Below are 20,000 nucleotides of genomic sequence, written 5' to 3' on the forward strand. Positions count from 1 at the left end.
GAAACACACCCTGAGACTGGGGGGAGCTTTTTCTCTTGATACAAATAACTTATTTATTTATTTATTAGTAGTAATAATATAAAATTAGATGTCATCCACAGGATAAATGTAGTCCCATTAAAAATTCATACTCTGCACTGGTATGATACGTTTTCGGAATCTAATTTTAAAAGTATTTCTCATATGACTAAAATCCAGATATAAATAATAAAGTAATGCTTACTTTATATTACTACTACTTGATAAGTATATGATATTAGTGAATGTTGCCAAGTAAGAAGGATTTACAGTTCAAACATCAGTTTATTCTAAATTAGTGGCTGTGATTATTTTCTGGGATGTTCAAATATTAAAAATATTATACTCTATGTTTGCCTTGTCATAATGGTCAGAAGGTGTGAAAATTTGAGGAAATATAGTAGTCAGATTTTCATAGATCAAAGATGTTTCTGTATAAATTCAATGTTATATGGAGAATCTTAAATATGGTAGAACTCTAAACTTGGATGCTAAATATTGTTATTATTTATTTTTTGAATACATCAAATGTCACTATCACAGGGTGATACACATATCATATATGTATAAAAATGGTTGTCATCTTTACATAGGTCTCTTAAAAAGGGTAATGAATGTTGTGATATGATGACAATAAAAAGTATCAAATATTAAAAATAATATTGAATCATCAACAAAGTGTTTATCTGTTCAGTCACAGACACTTTCACTGCTGACTACGGTTTCCAGTCCCCTCCTGGCAATTAAAAATAATGAAAAGTATGTTTGCACTTGTATAATAAAAAGACAGAGACAAAGAGACAAAAATATATTTCTTTTCTTTTTCTTAATGACTGAAAATGGTGGTCCACACTGTAGAATGAGATTCCACTGCAGGTAGTACAGGAATGTGTGTGTGTGTGTGTGTGTGTGTGTGTGTGTGTGTGTGTGTGTGTGTGTGTGTGTGCGCGCGTGTCTCACCTGGCAGCTGTCACAGGTACGTCCTGTCACGTTCTCTCTGCACGAACACTGACCTGTTGTGACATCACACACACTGGAGAGGGAGCCAGTGACATCACAGCGGCACTCTGTGAGACAGGGAGACAGCCCGTCAGTCAGTCTCTGAGGCCCCGCCCACTGCGAATGTGAGTCTGAAACCACGCCCACCGAGGTGAAGCCCATCCCTCACAGTGAATTTCTTCATTTTTTAAAGGATTAACACTTGTTTCTGAAACTTTCTGCTCACACGCTATGATTTTAAAGGCTCAGTGTGACTGACGGTGTTTGGTTTGTCTGTTCAGGGCTACTGTAGAAACATGGCAGACTGTGGAAGAGGAGCTGCCTCCTCTGTGGATTCTAAGGTAATGAAAACATGTACTTCACATTTGACAACCTTTCAGGACCTCACAGTGGCTTAAAGCTAATTTGTTCATGTAGATTTCTATTAATATTCTGATGATTGATCAGAAAATGATGATTGATGATTTCTTTATGTGACCTTAATTATAAAACTCAATTCACAGAGAATCAATATTATTGAAGTATTAGTATCAGCCTGAAGTTTGATGACACACACACACACACACACACACACACACACACACACACACACACACACACACACAGTCATGTGACACCAGAACAAACAGGTCAGAGGTCGAATCTAATCTGGATTTGAAAAGATCAACATTCCTGCTGCTACAAATACAAGACTGTGTGTGTGTGTGTGTGTGTGTGTGTGTGTGTGTGTGTGTGTGTTCAGCACACTTGTTTTCACATAATGAACCAGTTGAACCTTCTGTGTCCAGTCGAAGGTTTTATCTCGTTCAAACAGGCTAATAAGCTCTCAGCTCAAGGGCCTCTTCCTCACCTGTCACCTGCTTTTTCCCAGAACCTGAACCGTTTCAGACCAGGTGAGTCTGCTGACTTTGAAGACAGACGCGATGTCTTTCTAGTCACCGTGTGTGGCCCCTGGGTGGAAGAACTATGTAGAGCTGTGGGTTTGGTCTCATTGTCTGTGAGACAAAACTGAGGGAAAACAAAGTTCCTGACCTGCCCCCATCAGTGATGTCGTGTCAGGTGTGCAGATGTGTCTCACCCTGACAGTCCTTGGCGTGCATGGCGTCTCCATAGTACCCAGGCTGACAGACCTCACAGTGTCTCCCAGCAGTGTTGCCAAGGCAACGCAGACACTCCCCGGTGACGGTGTCACAGTGTCCTGATTCACTGATGTTAACGTTACCATGACACTGACAGCGGATGCAGGCCCCGCCCAGCACTTGTGGGTTACCATAGAAACCACTGGCACACCTAGAGACATGGACAGAATTGTGTCAAAGCAGGCTGAGCGCCTCTGATTGGTGGATCAGTCTATCAGTCATCCTTACCTCTCACAGTTGGTTCCTGTGTATCCTTCCTGACACTGGTCACATAACACCTGGCCAGACGCCTCCAGCATACAGGTGGGACTGAAACTGAAACCACACAGGTGTTCATTCATAAATGTTTTCAGTAATCTCACTTTCTTACAGGTGTGCAGCAGATGATAAAAACATGACAGGACAGGTGTGCAGCAGGTGATAAAAACATGACAGGACAGGTGTGCAGCAGGTGATAAAAACATGACAGGACAGGTGTGCAGCAGGTGATAAAAACATGACAGGACAGGTGTGCAGCAGGTGACAAAAACATGACAGGACAGGTGTGCAGCAGGTGATAAAAACATGACAGGACAGGTGTGCAGCAGGTGATAAAAACATGACAGGACAGGTGTGCAGCAGGTGATAAAAACATGACAGGACAGGTGTGCAGCAGGTGATAAAAACATGACAGGACAGGTGTGCAGCAGGTGATAAAAACATGACAGGACAGGTGTGCAGCAGCTGATTAAAAGCACGGCTATCACCTTAAGTTAAGTTTTTGTCTGAATCACCTGTTGGACGGCTCTGTCAGTGGACACGGACACAACTGACAGTCGACTGCTGTCCCCTCTGTGGCGTCGCCATAGAAACCAGGAAGACACTGTTCACAGTGGGGACCGGTGGAATTATGGGTACAATCCTGAGAGACAGACAGACAGACAGACTTTTCTGTAAATGTTGTGGTTTTTATTGACATCGCCTGCGGAGACATCGAGTCCTCGGAGACATCGAGTCGTCCGTGTTCATCTGTGTTTTCTTGTTACTCATCATCTTCGTCCAAACTCACCAAACAAACGCCGTTGATGTCACACTCGGCGGCGTGGTCGTTACACTCACACTGCAGACAGTTTCCTCCAAACAAGACTCCTCCCACCCTGTAGAAGCCTGGTAGACAGGCCTGAAACACAGAAATACAGAAAAACACACACACACACACACACACACACACACACACACACACACACACAGAAATACAGAAGAACACAAAAATACACAGACACACAAAGAAAACACAGGTTTTTAACTGTACTGCACTAACAACACAAACTGAATTGATGACATTAAAGGAAGTGAACGGCTGACCTCACAGGAAGTGCCACTGTAACCCCATGGACATTCACACGTTTCCACAGCAACCGCCTGAATGCCAGAAACTGAGCCAGAGTCAGCAAAGTCCAGAGAGACTGAACTGAGACTGAGGCAGACAGATGCAGAGAAAGACAGGCAGACAGAGAGGGGGAGAGACAGAGAGACAGAGAGACAGGTGCAGAGAGAGACAGGCAGAGAAAGACACATTAGTTTCATCTGCAGTGTCCAGACTTTCATCTGACAACAGTAATGTCTTGCAGCACCTCCTGGAGGATCCGGAGGTGTTCCCAGGCATGACAGAAGATATAATTGTTTTAATGTGTTCTGGTTTTCCCTGGGGCCAGACACCCTGCCAAGGAAACTCATTTTGGCTGCATGGATCCACCATCTCATTCTTTCAGTCACTACCCAGAGACCAGGACCACAGCTGAGGACTGGACAGAAGTCCACTGGTGAATCCAGAACTTCACTGTCAGGATCAGCTCCCTCTGAACCACCGCAGGCTGATACAGTCCACATCACTGTTGACTTTTTATCTTACCTCCATCTGAATCTCACTGGTGAATAAGACTCAGATACTTGAACCCCTTCTCTTGGTGCAGTGACTCACTCCAACCTGAAGGGAACAATCAGCTGTTTTCCAGCAGAGTGCCATGTGCCCAGACTGGGAGGAGCTGACTCACATCCTGCTGTTTCACTGAAAACATCATTGATGCCAACCTGCCCTCCATTCAGGACTGACACACCTCCAGACTAAGAAAATGGGCAGGAAGCATCACTGCAGACCCCTCACATCGTGGAGACCACCTGTTCCAACTCCTGTCTTCTGATAGGCGCGACAGGTCACTGAACACCAAAACAACCAGACAGAAACAGCTTCTTCCTACCAGCCGTCAGCCTAAAGTACAGCTAGCAGTCAGATAGTGACACCAAAACATCCACTGATTGGATATTTATCATCAAATAAGGAACAATTTCTTACAGGTACATTCATCACTCACTGTCAGCATAAATACCTGTAGACTGCAAATTTCAGTGTACATATTGTTTATTGTCCCATCCATCTTTGTATATGTTGTTTATTGTTTAAGGTTTTGCACAATTTGACTTATTATTGAGTTTTTCTGTTTGCTTGCACCTTCACATTCTGTGCACGAAACTCACAAACTGAATCTGTGACAGGGGCAACCCTGTTGGAGTCCAACACCCACCGAGAACATGTTCCAGTTCCTGCAGAGAACACAGACCCAGCCCTCTTGCTCTGGTTACATGAGGACTGAATGACTTGTGGTAACAACCCTGATTCCCCATACGCCACTGATCCAGGACCAGGACAGAATCCCCATTAGTCCTCCTCTGAGGTTCATCAGTCAGCCAGGGTCTCTGGTCAGGAGCCTGACAGAAGCTTAACCAGGAAGCTGAGCAGTGTGACACTCTGATAGTTCTGGTTCTGGTTTCTTTCTTTTTTTTTAAAAATGTGAACCACCACCTTGGTCTGCAGGTCCAAGACAGTCTCCAGACCTCTGGAAGACACTGAAGAGTCTACCAACACAGCCCAACAATGTCCATAGCTATCAGAGTCTTAAGGTGAATCTCATCCACACCTGGTGCCATTGTAGAGCTGTTAAACTGCCTTAGTGACCTCAACTAAGAAATAGACACGATGTCCCCTGATCTTCAGATGTGCCTCCTCTATGGCGGACGAGTCAGTCGGATTTACGAGTTCCTCAGAGTGTATAATACAGATAACTGATTTCATTGCATGTAACCAGATTACTTTGCTCTCACCGTATCGGCCCTTCAGCGGAGGTGTTCAGGTGAATTCTAACTCTCAGTGCTGTTACGTTAGCGAGGACTGACAGTAAGTCGTCACGGGTAACGTGTACGCCGGTCTTCATGTCGAGGAATTGCTGCCTGGCCATCGTCACACTAACCAAGCGCTCTGCCAGTGGAGAGAGGAAGAGAAGGACAGGAGGAGAGAGACGAAGAGTCCGACCATTTCCCTGTAGACAAGAGAGAGAATCAATTCAGTGCTATGTTATAGACCTTAAAATTTGCCAAGAGGTTTTCATGATAAATTTAATCCGAACTTGTTTCATGTAATATTTGAAACATTTTAAACAGTAACTTTACTACAATCCTGTAAATATTTGATTTGCTGATTTGAAGTTTTTATCACCTCGATGATGATGTCAGAGTGGGCAGGGAGAGAATGGTCTTCATTGTCCAATGGGATGTCGTAAAGCACTGTGTATTTCAGGAACCCTCCATAGGACACGAGCTAGAAACAGACAGGAAGACATCCAGTCAAACAGACAGATGGACAGTTTCCTGTTTACTGACTGAAAGAATAAAGACCAAATATGGAACTGGTAGCAGACCTTGTTGCCAAGGAACCTGTCATGTGCCGCCCACAACAACACTTGTTGGTGGGCGTGGCCAGAGGAGATGTTGCTAGGGATGGTGAGGTCGTTGCCATGGACAACAGAGGGGGTGTGGTGGGACTGAGAGGGGTGGAGCCAAGCGTCTGTATGAAGCACCTGGAAAAAAAAAATCATCATCATCCGAACAAGTGCTTGCTCATGGGGGAATTGTTGGGTCTCTGTAGATAACAGAGTTTGGTCTGTAGCAGCTCTGTATGGAAAGTGTCCTGAGACAACTTCTGTTGTGATTTGGCGCTATACAAATAAAATTGAATTGAATTGAATTGAATTGAACAAACAAAATGTACTGCTGTATTACCTGAATACGTACATATTTGTGCGTGTTGAAGTGTATGTTTTTGTGCACAGGTGTATGTTACTTGTGTAAAGGTATGTTTTTGTGTTTTACCTGAGATGTGGACCAGGCTGAATTCTCGCAGACGTTGGAAACGCCAAAGCAAAAACAGTCTGTGCAGCCAAGTGGATCATTTTCCTGCAGGTTGTAGAAACCTGGTTTACACAGATCACAGTGAGCTCCCATCACATTCACCTGAGGAAGAGAGGACAGGTGAGACATCAGAAAACAGGTGAGATATCAGAGACAGGGTCAGCTTTAACGACTGATCAAGAACTGTGTGGTATAAATAAAATCTCAAAGTTTTGCTGTCTGTGATGTAAATGAAACCTTTTCATAACTAAAGCTGGAATATTAAATGTCACCATCTTCTTCATGAAATACTGTTTATCAAACCGCAGCCTGTTCACCCCAACACACATTGTGGACCCTGGTCAGGTGACCGTCAGGTGTTTAGACTGTACAGTATGACGTTACTGTTTTTACCTTGCAGATGCAGGGGTTGCAGGGGTCTTTATTGATGCTGCCGGCGAGATTACACTCACATCGAACACACTGAGGAAAATCTCTGTATCCGAACGCACAACGATCGCACTGTGGACCTGTAAAACCCTCCTTACACACACACTGACCTGCAGACACACCTGCATGCACACACAGAGGTAGAGCTATGATAAAACTGTGTTGCTGCTGTATTGAATGTAATAACAGTAACAAGAACCACAACAGAGATATATAAATAATCATTTCTAAACACACACACACACACACACACACACACACACACACACACACACACACACACACACACACGCGTGTGTGTGTGTGTGTGTGTGTGTGTGTGTGTGTATGTATGTTACAATACATAATGTAATATACAAGTTAACAATAAATGTAACGATAATGTTAATAATGACCTGGCTGTGTGTCATCTCGGGTACAGACTGAAGACTCTGACCCTCTCAGATCACAGTTACACTCCACACAAGGAAAGTCTGAATATGGAGAAACCTACACAGACACGCACGCACAAACATGCAACAGGCAAAACAATACAGTTAAAACGGTGAACATTTAAAATAAAAGCCAGCAAATTAAAACATTGTGCAAAATATAGCTGCATGCTGTGATTTGGTGAATTCCTTTTACGTTTGACAGAAGGAAGCAGCTCAACTAAAGCCAGACATTACAGCAGTGAGCAGGAATGAGAGGGTTTCAGGCTTCACAAAGATGAGCAAGTCGATTCAACTCGTTTAATCAATTTTAATTAATTAAAAGAAGGAGGAGCTGCGGCATTTCAGTAATTACCCACTCAAAGTTCCACCATTTGTCCCCATTCATTGGAACACGTTTGAATGAAACTAATAATAATAATCAGAATAAACACAGCACAGCACTAAAACAATAGAGTGGTGTCCCTTCAGAGCTTGAACCTAATACCAACGTTTCCTTCTGCAGTTGAGGGGGAAGGTGGCAGAGAGAACAAAGGAGTGCTTGAATCTTTTGGTTAGAAGTCTGAAGAGGGGATCAGACGGCAGACACTGAAGCTGCTGATGTAAAGGATGCCAACATCAGGAAGAATGTGTTGTGCTTTCTTCCATAACTGTTGAAAAGATCTGCAGTGCCTGCAAATATGAACCAAAGTATGAAGTACACTGTTGTGTTTAAGCTTGAGAGACTCATACCAGCAGATGATGAGAAAGTAAGACAAGACCGATGAAACACTGTCATCACAGTCCTGTTAGACAGGGTTAGGCTTAGAAAATCCATTCAGTGTAAAAATGGCTCATGGCACCAGTTTGAAAAATAGTCAGCAAAGGATCATGGGAAATGTCCTCTTGGCTCACTGTGACAGTATCATCTACCAACTTCAGGGCATGATGCTTTTCATACGTACTAACATTTACTCTTTTTAGGGTTACAAAGTTGTTTTGTTGTGTACTTGTAATTTTACTTGTCTTACTTGTACGTAAGTCATTTTAAGTACTGATAAACCAGTTAGCCTGCTCACCTGTCCATCTGCTCACCTGTCTCTGACTGCTCAGATGGACAGGTGCTTCTTTGTAATACTCTCTGGCTGTAAGGACTTAATTTCCCTGTGTGGGATCAATAAAGTCTTAATTACTTGCAGTATTTGGCAGTACCTCAGCAGGTCTGTACTATTACTTGTAGTATTTGTTCCTCAGCAGGTCTGTACTATTACTTGCAGTATTTGTACCTCAGCAGGTCTGTAGTATCCAGCAGTGCAGGTCTCACAGTTGATGCCGGTGGTGTTTTGTTGACAGTTGATGCAGACTCCGCCTCCCTGATGGATGCCATGAGTGTTTAAACTTAAAAAGAGTTCAGCGACGGTCTGATTGTAGAAACAGTGCCGTGCTTTGTTGTGACAGTTACACTCTGAGAGACAGACAGGTGAGAGACAGACAGGTGAGGGACAGATAGGTGTGGTGAACACAGGTAAACAAATGACCAACCAGTGTGTTTTGGGCTGATTCCATTTTTCTTTTCTTACTTTCACACGTGTTTCCCTCTGAGACAGTTCCAGGTTGCCATGGCTGCTGGTGGTAACCTGGGCAACACTCATTACAGCTCTCTCCACAGGTGTTGTGTTCACACACACATTGCAGCTTCTGTTGACGCACACACACACAGAACAGTTTTTATCAAACGTCTGAGCATCGTACAGGTGAACAGGTGTGCAGATGTGTGTCTTTACCTTGGTCACAGGGTCCAGCGGACAGCTTTGTGCGTGGCCGTAACAGATACACATCCCGCCCACAGATATGTCTTTAATGGAGTAATAATACTGGAAGACAAAGTATTAGTGACATAATGAAAGAGAAAACAAGACGTGTTTTCAATCATTAATAAGAAGAAGCAGCCTGTTTTACTCATATGAACACTTTCACACTCCTGGGCTAGGGTTAGGGTTAGGGACTCCTGCAGGCAGAGGAGATCCACGTGGTGCTTTGAAGCATTGAGATCATGTCTGGGGAACAGATTGGACATGAGTGCTTGGATGCGTAGGTTACAAATACCTCATCCAGGACTGGGTTTCAGACCTGGTCCAGCAGGATGGGAGTATTATTAGAAAAAAAGGGACTTGCCCTCAGACTTGTATGTCTTTCCTGGCCTGCTTTCTGCCATCTTTCTCTCCATGTGGGAAGTCCTACTCTGCCCATTCAAGGGAAAACTTCTCTGTTAAAATTACACAATAATATGTTTTGCTGGACGCAGTCGGTTGCCTTGTTTATTTCGCAGAATTAAACTGAGCAGTTGCTGGCATTCATTGATATTCACTTTTTCTACATGTTTTGTTTGTTTTGTTTTCTGCCACTACCCAGAAAAAATGCTAATATATGTACATATATACATATATATATACACAATGTAAATGACAGTATAATAATCAAGTTAGAACATGCTCGAGTATCTATGAGGATTGCTGGAAACACTTCCAACAAGCTGACCATGTGGATTTATTTATCTCTTTTTCAACGCTGCTGACAGGAAATACACTGTGCTGATAGCGTGGTCCCACAGTTCATCCACGACTAAAACATTGAGAAATGCCTGTCTCACCCTTCGGGTTACGATGGGGTCGATGTCTCGGGGGTCACGGGCGCTCAGGGTCATCAGGTCAGCATTGAGCGTTCTGATTCGCTGTAGCCTCAGTCTGATGAAACGAGCTGACGTGAAGTTCAGGAGGTCTGAGGTCAAATCATCTGCCCCAGGTCGGCCGTTAATCAGAGAGGTGTGGATCTGAGAGAAAGACAGGTAGAGAAAGAAAGGTGGATCAGAGAGAGAGAGAGGGACCGAGAGACAGAGAGATGAAGGGGTTAGACAGAAGTACAGGTAAGTGAGTCAGACATATACAGAGAGACAAGTAAAGAGGACACATACATACATAGATGAGAGAAAGACAAGTCAGTGGGAGAGAGAGGTTGGAAAGAGAGAGTGAGACAGAGACTTATGGACAGACAGACAAGCAGCCTGTCTCACCTCTCCATGCTCCAGAGGGTTCAGTCTGGAGTAGTAAGATGTGCAGATGACCTCTGTGTCAGTCTTGTAGGTTGGGGGTCCGAGTCTCGGTGTCACATTGTAGCGAGACAAACACTCAGAGTCACTGATGGCATAAAACTGCCAGGGGTCAAAGGTCACACCATCTAGAGAGCGCTCCAGGATCCAGTTACCTAATGAAGAGACAGACAGGTTAGTCAGACAGACGTTTTGACATCACTTTCTTTAGCAGTTCAATGTGTGTGTATGCGTGCGTATGCGTGTGTGTGTGTGTGTGTGTGTGTGTATGTGTGTGTGTGTGTGTATGTATGTATTTCAAAAAGATGTCAGAGTTTGGTTTTAAAAACAACAGTTTCAGAGACATGTTAGTCTCACCTGGCCGAGGAGAGTTAGCTGCCTTGATGATGATGTAGGCGACCTGAAAAACCTGAGGAGAGAGAAAAAGAGTCGGGATGCTTACCTGTGCTGTGCACACCTGGTTACTGTACTGATACTAACCCTAACCCTAACCCAGCCAATCAGACAGATTTATAGTCAGCAAACACCAAGAATCTAGTTGTAGGGTTAAGTTATGAATACACCAATACAGTGTTTGTGTGTGTGTGTGTGTGTGTGTGTGTGTGTGTGTGTGTGTGTGTGTATGTATATATACGTCTGTATATATACTGCATACTGTATACACACACAGGTGTGTTACCTGTTTGAGGTCCAGTGTGATGGTAATCCAGTGAAACTGCCGTCCGTTCTTGATACTTGGACTTTGCCACCACTGATTCGTCCCGTCAATGGCGTTTGTGATTGGATGACGCTCTGAACAACACACACAAATACTGTTAGTACTACTTGTAATACTTACTACTGTGAAGTAGTACTGTTGTGCTGTTATGTAGTACTCATGTGTACTCCGATAAATGATACTTCATTGATGATGTGAAATATGATAAATTCAATTTGACAGATAACTAGCAAAATCAAGATTCTGCCAGAACTGTTCAGAGTGCTCAGGTATCAGAGTGATTGATGATTTATCGGATGGATTACAGTTTTTTCCTAAGCTGTTGATTTCTGAAGTGTTCCTGATTAATCAAGACATTTTGAAAATATCAGAATTTTCTCATACTTGAAATTGCTGTTCTCCAGGAAGAACTTTTCCTCTGAAGGGAGAGTCAGGGGAAGTTCAGGAGGTCATTAATCATCTGAGGATAATGTTGCTGAACACTAATGATAAATGATGAGTCATTAATTAACAAGCATGGGGTGTTTCACCATTGTTGTCCAGAACATTAAAATATATCTCAATAAGCCACATTGTTGTTCTGGCTAATGATCATAAGAAATATATATAGAAAAGGACCAGACTGACCCTTTAAACTGACTCCTCTATGCTTTTTGTGTCAGGGGATGAAATTCTAAGAAAATCCTTAAAATTATGACATCTTCTGAGATCTCCTCAAATGACACACTGTGAGGAGCAGAGAGGAGGACTTTGAGGAGGCTGAAGGGTTTCTAAAGGAGAGGAGGACATGGAGGAAAAAGAGGAGGAGAAATCTTCTCCGAACACTGAATGAAGAGAGTTAATGAACCCCCACAGATCAGACGGTGCAGGGATGATGTTTGCGCTCCATCTCATCTCCACCAACACAAGAACAGCAGAAATGAAAGAAACACTCAGACAGCTGAGCGCAGCAGTGATGAAGACTCAGGTCTGTCTCCACCTTCATCAGCAGAGCCATCACACAAACCATTATAGTGCTTTCACAGTCGAAAACTGAGGCACAGTTCACCTGCAGGTCACTAAAGGCCGTTCATGGACTCAGCAGCTTCCTGCTGCTGTGATTGGTGCAGAATTCTATCAGTCAACAGCTGCTTCTATAAGCTGGACAACAATCACACAAACTAATGGAAGCTGAGACATTTGTCCTCATTAAGGAGCATCAAATAGATCACATGCTAAAGTTCGCAGCACGCTAACAAATGTAAGCTAATGAACAGAACGGCTGTCAGCGTGTGAACAGGTGAGTGTGCAGGTAGACCTGTGATGTCAAAGGCTCCTTTTAAGGCACGACTCAGTTTATTGAACAGAGACTGAAGTCTACAATCAGGTTGGTGGACCTGCAGTTCAATTCAATTCAATTCAATTCAATTCAATTCAATTCAATTCAACAAAAGTTGTCTCAGTTGACACTTTCCATTTAGCACTGGTGCAGGCTGAGCTCTCTTATCTGCAGAGACCCAACAAGTGGACTCTGGTCTTGTACCTTTGGACAGGACAGAATTGGCATCACATTTCGGGCAGTGTGGGTTCTTGATCGGCCGTCCTGGAACGTGTTCAACCAGCTTACAGTAAACTTCGGGTTCGGGATCTCCACATGTTGCATTACTGCTGATCACTGCATTACTGGCCAAGTTCAATATGGCTGGGAACAAACCTGAAACACACAGATAACTGTTAGCACCCTGGAACACATTGTTAACTGAACTGCTAAATAAAAGCCTCAGGTTCCAGGGTAACTGAGAATGAATAAAAAATTATTGCATGAATTAATTAATGAACAAGGGAAAGAGCGAATTAATGAATGCATGCATGATTGAAAGAGTGAATTAATGAATAAATGAATGAATGAATGATTGTATGTATAAATGCAGAGTCAGTGGATGAATGAATGAATGAATCAACTGAATGCTGTTGGTCTTCTAAGTCAGACAGTCAGCAGTACCTCAGACAGGTCAGGTGTTTGCAGGTAAACTCAGATGAATCACTGTCTAAAACCTCATGCTAACAGATCACTTCCTGAGGCTGTCATGTGACACTGTGATCATGTGACCAAAGCCAGCGCATTGTCTGTTTGCTTCCAACCTCAAATGTTTTATGTTGTTTGTATTCACTGAGCCAGTACATAAACACAAATACCCAAATTACATAAAAGTACACAAGTAAGAGGCTTTTGATATTTGAACTAAACTCAACATGAAAATTTAAACATCTTTCAGAGTCCCAAACAAATCATCTTTTCCTTAACACACTATCACCTTCTCTCACACTGTTACTCTCCATTTTTTCCAAGCATGCTTCATGGACAAATGCTCTCGGATAAAGTTAACGTCCTTTAGTGGAGTTTGAATTCTCAACAAGCAGCTTTCACGGACCACATTCTGACAGAGACAGTGTTCTGTAAACAGGTTTGTGCTAAGCTAACAGCTAAGAAACACTGAGCATGTTCCTACTCTGCAAGACCAAAAGCTGCTCTGACATGTGAATCTGCTGTTGAAGGTGAAAACTACTTCAGGTGTTTGGTGAGAAGTTTGAGGACATGAAGAGTCGACAAAAGGAACTGAACATATTTGCTGTTTAATGTGGAACCAGTTGATGTTTCTGACAACCTACAACATGAAATCACTGAGTTTCAAACCAACAAGTTGCTAATGAGAGTAGGTCTGAACACTGACTGAAGACTGACTGACCCCAAACCTGAATCATCATCATCATCATCATTGGATATCAGACACCTCCAAAACAGAAGCAGTTCAGGCATTGCAGTGGTTTGTGTGATACATGTATTCAATCATTAAGTTTGGCCCTAAAAGTTTTTTTTTTTCTAAACTGAAATGGACTTTTATAGGACAAAGGTCCCCCATATCTGACGTAAAGGTGCATATACATGTTTTTTAAACATTTTTTTGTAAATACAAGCTGAAATAAAATGATCAGGGTCAAACATCCTGTTGACACACACAAAATCTGCTTTTTTGGTTTAGGGGTAAAAGGTCAAATTGTTCACTGATACACTCTTTATGTAAAACACACTGACTGATGAACTGACTGATCGTCACCTTATTCTACACTGATGAAATTGACACTTTTTAGATGTATTCAGGTGACAAGTCTGCAGTTTAGATCAAATGGTTGCAGTCACTTGGTAGAGTAAAGTCTGTCAGTCAGTTTTGTGTCAGTGCTTTAAACTTGAACTAGTTTTTTCACAAAGTTCTTTGACCACAGTGAAATCAGTTTGTTGAGTCTGTTTCTTCACCTTGGACACATGAAGCTCCTCCAATAACAAACTCTCTGAAACTGAAATAGGATGAACTCATTTTCATCAGCAGTTTTTTCAACTTGAAGTCAGAGAAAACAAAAAAAACATTAAAAACTCCAGCCTAAAGAATTGCCTTCAACTCTTTGATCATTTTTGTCAAAAGATCTGAAAGTTTCATTTCAATTCATTTGCAGAAACTTGTCATCAATGACAAAGAAAACACACACACACACATGTTAATTACTGTTGTGTGTGATCAGCTGTCGAGGTGTGATAACATCAACTGGGTGGTCCCCCCCCCCCACACACACACACAATCAATTGTTGTGGGAACACACAGACCTTCAGACCTTCAGACTGTGTCTACATGAAGACGTCAAAGGATGTGAACACACTTTTGAATGAAAAACAACTTTGGTCGTCACCAACAGAGTCTGCAGGTGTTCAGTATGGCTCAGGGTCAGGGGGTGTTTCATGCCTGGACAGTCATCACTTTCAGACTTTCAGTTAAAAGATGTAACTTACACACAGTGAAAAAAGAAGACAGGCAGATGTGAACATTGGCAGAAGTTCATTATGATGAATAATTTCATTTAAGCTGGAGGGGATTTAATGTTCAGTTAATGAAATGTTGAGTCCATTTCAAAACTGATCTACAGTCAGATTTCAGCTGCAGATAAAATACTGATGAGATGAGTCATGACAGGTAATCTGACTGATTTCATGATTCATACGTATAAAGTTTCATCTGAAACCCTCAGTGAGTGAAGCTGCTGCAGCTCAGTTTATTCACTCAGGAATGTGTTAAACCATTCTGTTGATGTTCAGATTGACCTCTGACCCATCCCCCAACAACACACACACAGAGACACACACACTCACTCCCCCCCCTCTCACACACACACACACACACACACACACACACACACACACACACACACACACACACACACACACACACACACACACACTCTGATGTGAGAAGTCTGCTGCTCTGTGAGGGGGTATTGTATTGGAGGTGTGGTAACGATGGTGAGGGGGCTTTAGGGTTTTTGAAGGGGAGGGGGAGTATAGAGGAAGCAGGCGGGGTGTGATTGTTAACAGTAATTATCTCCCCCTCTCGCTCTTTCTGTCTCCTTCTCTCTCTCTCTCTCTCTCTCTCTCTCGCTCTCTCTCTCACACACACACACACACACACACACACACACACACACACACACACACACACACACACAGACTGTTTCTCAGCAGGACTTGCAGTCTTGCTGTCTGGCGATACTCATTAATATGTTTATCAGCACACACACACACACACACACACACACACACACACACACACACACACACACACACACACACACACACACACACACAGATCACTTGCTGATTAATTGATAACTGATAAAGTAAGGTAAAAGTACACTGGTTAAAATGTGAAGAGACCAGAGAAATCCTGCATCATTGTGTCAATCTGGACTCGCATGCCAGGGATTCATCACAAAACCTCCATGTGCTGATGAAACCATAAGAAGACATCATGTCTGTGAATGTAACACCAACGGGCCTGTCAGACACAACTGAGGGGGAAATACTGCTCTTCCATTAGATGTGCTTTAAAAAAAAAAAATCCATGTCACTTTAACAGTCATTTCTTTATAATTTCAATCATCAGCACAAATTAGTACAAAAAAACCCTCAAAAGTGTGTGAAATTAGCTAATTCAGTCAAAGTTAAAATACAGCAACACACAGATGGAGCTAACTCACATAGCTAACAGAGGAAGTTTTCTCCTGCCGTTTGTCTGGTTGTGAGCTCCACATTATAACAGTCAACAATTCAGACTGACTGTGGCATCACAAACTGTGCACTCATTAAAAACAATAATTCAGTAGATTAATCTGACAGGAAGCTTCAGGTAAAGTCAACCAGACAGAAAACAAAACACTTTCATTTGAACTGTTTTTCTGGAAGCATCTGAAAATGAAGTGAAACGTCTTAAGTTGAACCCAAAATTTCAGTCATTAAAATTGTGAATTGCGTGGATTCGCAAAAAACAGCAGAATTATTAAACAGAAATGAAAAGAGTCAGACTCCATTTCTGCGATAAAATCTTCAAACTTTGACATTATTGATAAAAAATAACGTTTAATCAAAGCGGTCAGTAGATTTATTGATCCTTTCAGAATAAAAATGATGAAACAGGTTTTCAGATAATTCTGTAGCAAAGATAAAGACATGCCATGTTTTTAACTCTTTTTCGAACTCATTGGGATCAAAACATTTTCCTACATTTCTCTGAAATGAAGAAAGTGAAGTCTGAGGAGTTTGGAGTAATAGTAAACTATTGGACTGTAATGCACAACAGCAGAACTCAGTAAAACTCAGAAGTCAGTAGACGTTAATAGCAAAGTAAAGAATTCAGTATAAAGAAAGACTCTCACCTCTCTGTTGAGCTGCAGCTTGTTCCATCAGCAGCAACAACATCAGCAACTTCATCTCTGTAACCACAAACCAATCGAGAAATTCTAACTGGACTGAAAGAGAGAGCAACTGGACTCAAACCAGTGATGTGTGTTTTCTGGCAGAATAAATCGAGTGAAGAAGAATGTGTTGCTGCAGAGTCTGTGTTGGCATGCCACAATGACTCTAGCTCTCTCTCTCATTCATTCAGCTCAATAAGAGGAGGGGGTGGGGATGGTGGAGTGTACCATCTGGTCTGGTGATGGGGGGGGGGTGTTCCCCTTTGAGGGATTGTTCTGCTGGATTTTTTTCTTTTGGAGTTAAAACATTTGAAATTACTTTTATGTTTGTAAAGATTGAAAATGATGGAAACATGATTTTTTTGGGGGTATTTATGTAATTTTGTTTAAAAAAAAAGCAATTATTTCACTTTGAAATCTCAGATTTGTCTCAGATGTATTTCCATGTTGTCAGGTTTCACCCAAACCTCTAACCCTGATTTCAATTGAACCCACAGACAGATAATCTGTGAACATGTAATCCACCTATATGTGACAGGAAGTCAGGATGTACGAATTACTGTTTTACGTTGTGATGTTTTCAGGAAAGTAGTGTGTTTCTGTCTTTGTTATGAAATCTTCACTTAGCCTTGGCTAAGATATCAGAATACAGTGAAAACAGTGGGCTGTTCCTTTAACTGTCTTGACTCACTCAGCTGAAACTATTGTCTCAGCTGTGGGTATGTGTGTGTGTGTGTGTGTGTGTGTGTGCGCGCGCCTGTGGGGGGGGGGGGGGGGGGGGGGGGGGGGCTGTTACTCAAAGATGACAGCCCCTGCTGTTACATCAGTCTTGTCGTTTCTGTGTTGATTTGTTCATAAACTTGTCTATTTTCTGTGAAATGAGGCTTGTGTCTGTTATGTGATTTGTAAGTTTTCATATGCTGAAATGTTCAACATTTATAGTCTGTGTCTCTGAGACACCTCTAACAGAAAACCATGAAAAATAGGAACTAAATGTGTCCTGCCTCTAATGTTGTCAGGTCAGGGGTTAGGTTAGGGTAAAAACGTTTTATGCTATTGGATGTTATGATGGGCACGGGCTCAGGGGAAAAGGGAAAGGCACAGTCTTCTTAAAAAGGCTGTTTAAAATTAGATCAAAATAAGAAGTGCACATAAATATATAGTGTAAAATATAAATAAAAAATAATTTAGGTGAAAAGACTTGCTAAAATAAGTGCTGTTAGTGAATTTTTAAAAGACAATCATAAGTTATAAGGCGTCTAAAAGATTCAAACACTCCAGTATATGGGTATAGCTAAAATGTGCTTTTTATCAAAAAATAAATAAATGTAGTGTGTACTACCTTAATTTGATGTTGCATTCGTTGATAAAATGGCGGGGCACCACCTTCCTCAGCTAAGAAGGACTGCAGAAATTAACTGCTATAACGCTGATAAAATACTAACGAATGGACTAAAAGTAAATCAGTCTGATAATCTGAAGTGTAAACTGTGGATACAGGGATCGTAGATATTCAGTTCAAAAGGACGAGTGATGTATCATGAATAATAAGACAGAAGATGGGAGGTGATATGACAGAACACACAAGAAACTTATGGCAACACAATGGTAAATAAATTGGCGATAGTGAGAGGTAGTTGAAAGGGAATAATGGGGACACACAGAGTTAAGGGAATAACGATTAATGGAGAGAATTTGGACGAATTGACCGTCTCTTAACCTCACGGACCAACTCTTATTCAAACCCGCTTAGCGTGCCTACTTGACTGATGTCGTCCCGTTCTGCTCTGCTCCGAACTAACTCGAAGATACCCAGATGGTCGTCTGTGGCTCGATCTGCCCAGTGGTCTGGTGAAGGCCAAGCGCACCAAGGTGACGAGCTGATGTTGGACGGTGACGTCTCTGGAACTGGTTCTGAGATGTCAGTTACAGATGAGGGACGGCTCCGGATGGTTGTTAGCCGGACCAAGGATCAACAGCTGGCTGCAGGGTTTGGTTCGGTTGAGTCTGTGACGGATTATTTTAGACTGATAGTAACAAAATTGATAGTCTCTTTGATGGCCGATCGAAGAGGGTCTACAAAATTATTATTATTTGACTAAAATTTACAGACTAAAACAAAACGTGTGGCTTAGAAAAATGAAAGTTTAGTGCAAACTATAGAAACACGTCTTCGGAAAATTAAATCACGCTACTCGGTATGGCTTTTGCGTAGCTCGAAGACGGGAGAAACTTAAAGAGCAAAAACAACTGTGCAAAACTTAAGACAAAGAACTAAAAGACAAAACAAAACGTAACGTAACATAACCTAAAACAAACTGAGTAACGCGCACTAAACTAACTTGACAAGACAGAGTAACACGCACTGGGTAACGCGCACTGAATTCATGCTGCGGGTTCAGATATTTAAACCTCGCTCCAGAGGCGTGTCTAATGGGCCGGCCGTCGAACATGTGAGACAGTTTGTGATGCGCAATCGCCTCAAGGAGCTGAATTAATCAATGACTCACACGAGGGGCTCATCTGCTTCTCACTATGGTCAATCACATATAATTTCAATAACAAATTTTCAATGACATTTCAACATTGTTCACAGCATGCATCAGGCACTTCCTATGGTTGGGTGACAACATTAAATGATAATCCTGGTACAGTTTCATCCCAACATGAATAATTACTCAATGTATAACTAATAAAACAACAAAAGAAAAAGAAAGAAATAAAGATAAAGAAATAAAGAAATGCAGACGATATTTGCCAAAATGATTATCATCCTTATGATTATTCCTTAATAAAAGTCTCGTTAAGCACAATCAACTTTGAACCCTACAAACCCTTAGATAATAGGAAGGCTCCATTGCAGAGCCTCAGGCAAATCTTAAAACAAAGTTAGATTCACCGCTTGTCATGGGATATAAGAGAACATGGGCATCATATAGATCATGGGTTTATTCATGTGAATATGTCCAGTGTTGAGTCGTACAGAGATGCAATTGTCAGGTATACCAAGAAACAAAGTCCTCCGGCTTACAAACAGTTCATTTTAAGGTTGGCTACTTTGCAACCCATCAGCAGACTTGGTTTGGGGATTCAGTTGAAGCCTGGCCTTTGTTCTTCCAGACAGTTTAATTGTCTTGAGTCCTTAGGGCTATTGGGGGAGTAATCAGCATTGACACGGGACATCC

General features: G+C 42.1%; 1 protein-coding gene across 1 annotated transcript in view; it reads right to left on the bottom strand.

Annotated features, from left to right (window-relative positions):
• The window catches only part of lama1 (laminin, alpha 1), a 42,101-nt gene extending 25,267 nt beyond the window's left edge, over nt 1-16,834 (bottom strand). The window contains exons 1-21 of the mRNA XM_070985599.1: nt 16,777-16,834; nt 12,563-12,733; nt 11,002-11,114; nt 10,680-10,731; nt 10,287-10,477; nt 9,867-10,046; nt 9,001-9,090; nt 8,797-8,914; nt 8,503-8,681; nt 7,202-7,295; nt 6,771-6,928; nt 6,339-6,479; nt 5,888-6,046; nt 5,686-5,787; nt 5,295-5,509; nt 3,501-3,612; nt 3,205-3,315; nt 2,930-3,057; nt 2,385-2,471; nt 2,096-2,307; nt 979-1,085 (exon numbers count right to left, since the gene is read on the bottom strand). Of these exons, the coding sequence (XP_070841700.1) occupies nt 979-1,085; nt 2,096-2,307; nt 2,385-2,471; nt 2,930-3,057; nt 3,205-3,315; nt 3,501-3,612; nt 5,295-5,509; nt 5,686-5,787; nt 5,888-6,046; nt 6,339-6,479; nt 6,771-6,928; nt 7,202-7,295; nt 8,503-8,681; nt 8,797-8,914; nt 9,001-9,090; nt 9,867-10,046; nt 10,287-10,477; nt 10,680-10,731; nt 11,002-11,114; nt 12,563-12,733; nt 16,777-16,831 (2,775 nt within the window). The 5' untranslated portion in view covers nt 16,832-16,834. The remainder of the gene's footprint in view (nt 1-978; nt 1,086-2,095; nt 2,308-2,384; nt 2,472-2,929; nt 3,058-3,204; nt 3,316-3,500; nt 3,613-5,294; nt 5,510-5,685; nt 5,788-5,887; nt 6,047-6,338; nt 6,480-6,770; nt 6,929-7,201; nt 7,296-8,502; nt 8,682-8,796; nt 8,915-9,000; nt 9,091-9,866; nt 10,047-10,286; nt 10,478-10,679; nt 10,732-11,001; nt 11,115-12,562; nt 12,734-16,776) is intronic.
• Between the last annotated feature and the right edge of the window lie 3,166 nt (nt 16,835-20,000).

Source organism: Chaetodon trifascialis, chromosome 18, assembly GCF_039877785.1.
Source record: "Chaetodon trifascialis isolate fChaTrf1 chromosome 18, fChaTrf1.hap1, whole genome shotgun sequence".
NCBI lineage: Eukaryota > Metazoa > Chordata > Actinopteri > Chaetodontiformes > Chaetodontidae > Chaetodon > Chaetodon trifascialis.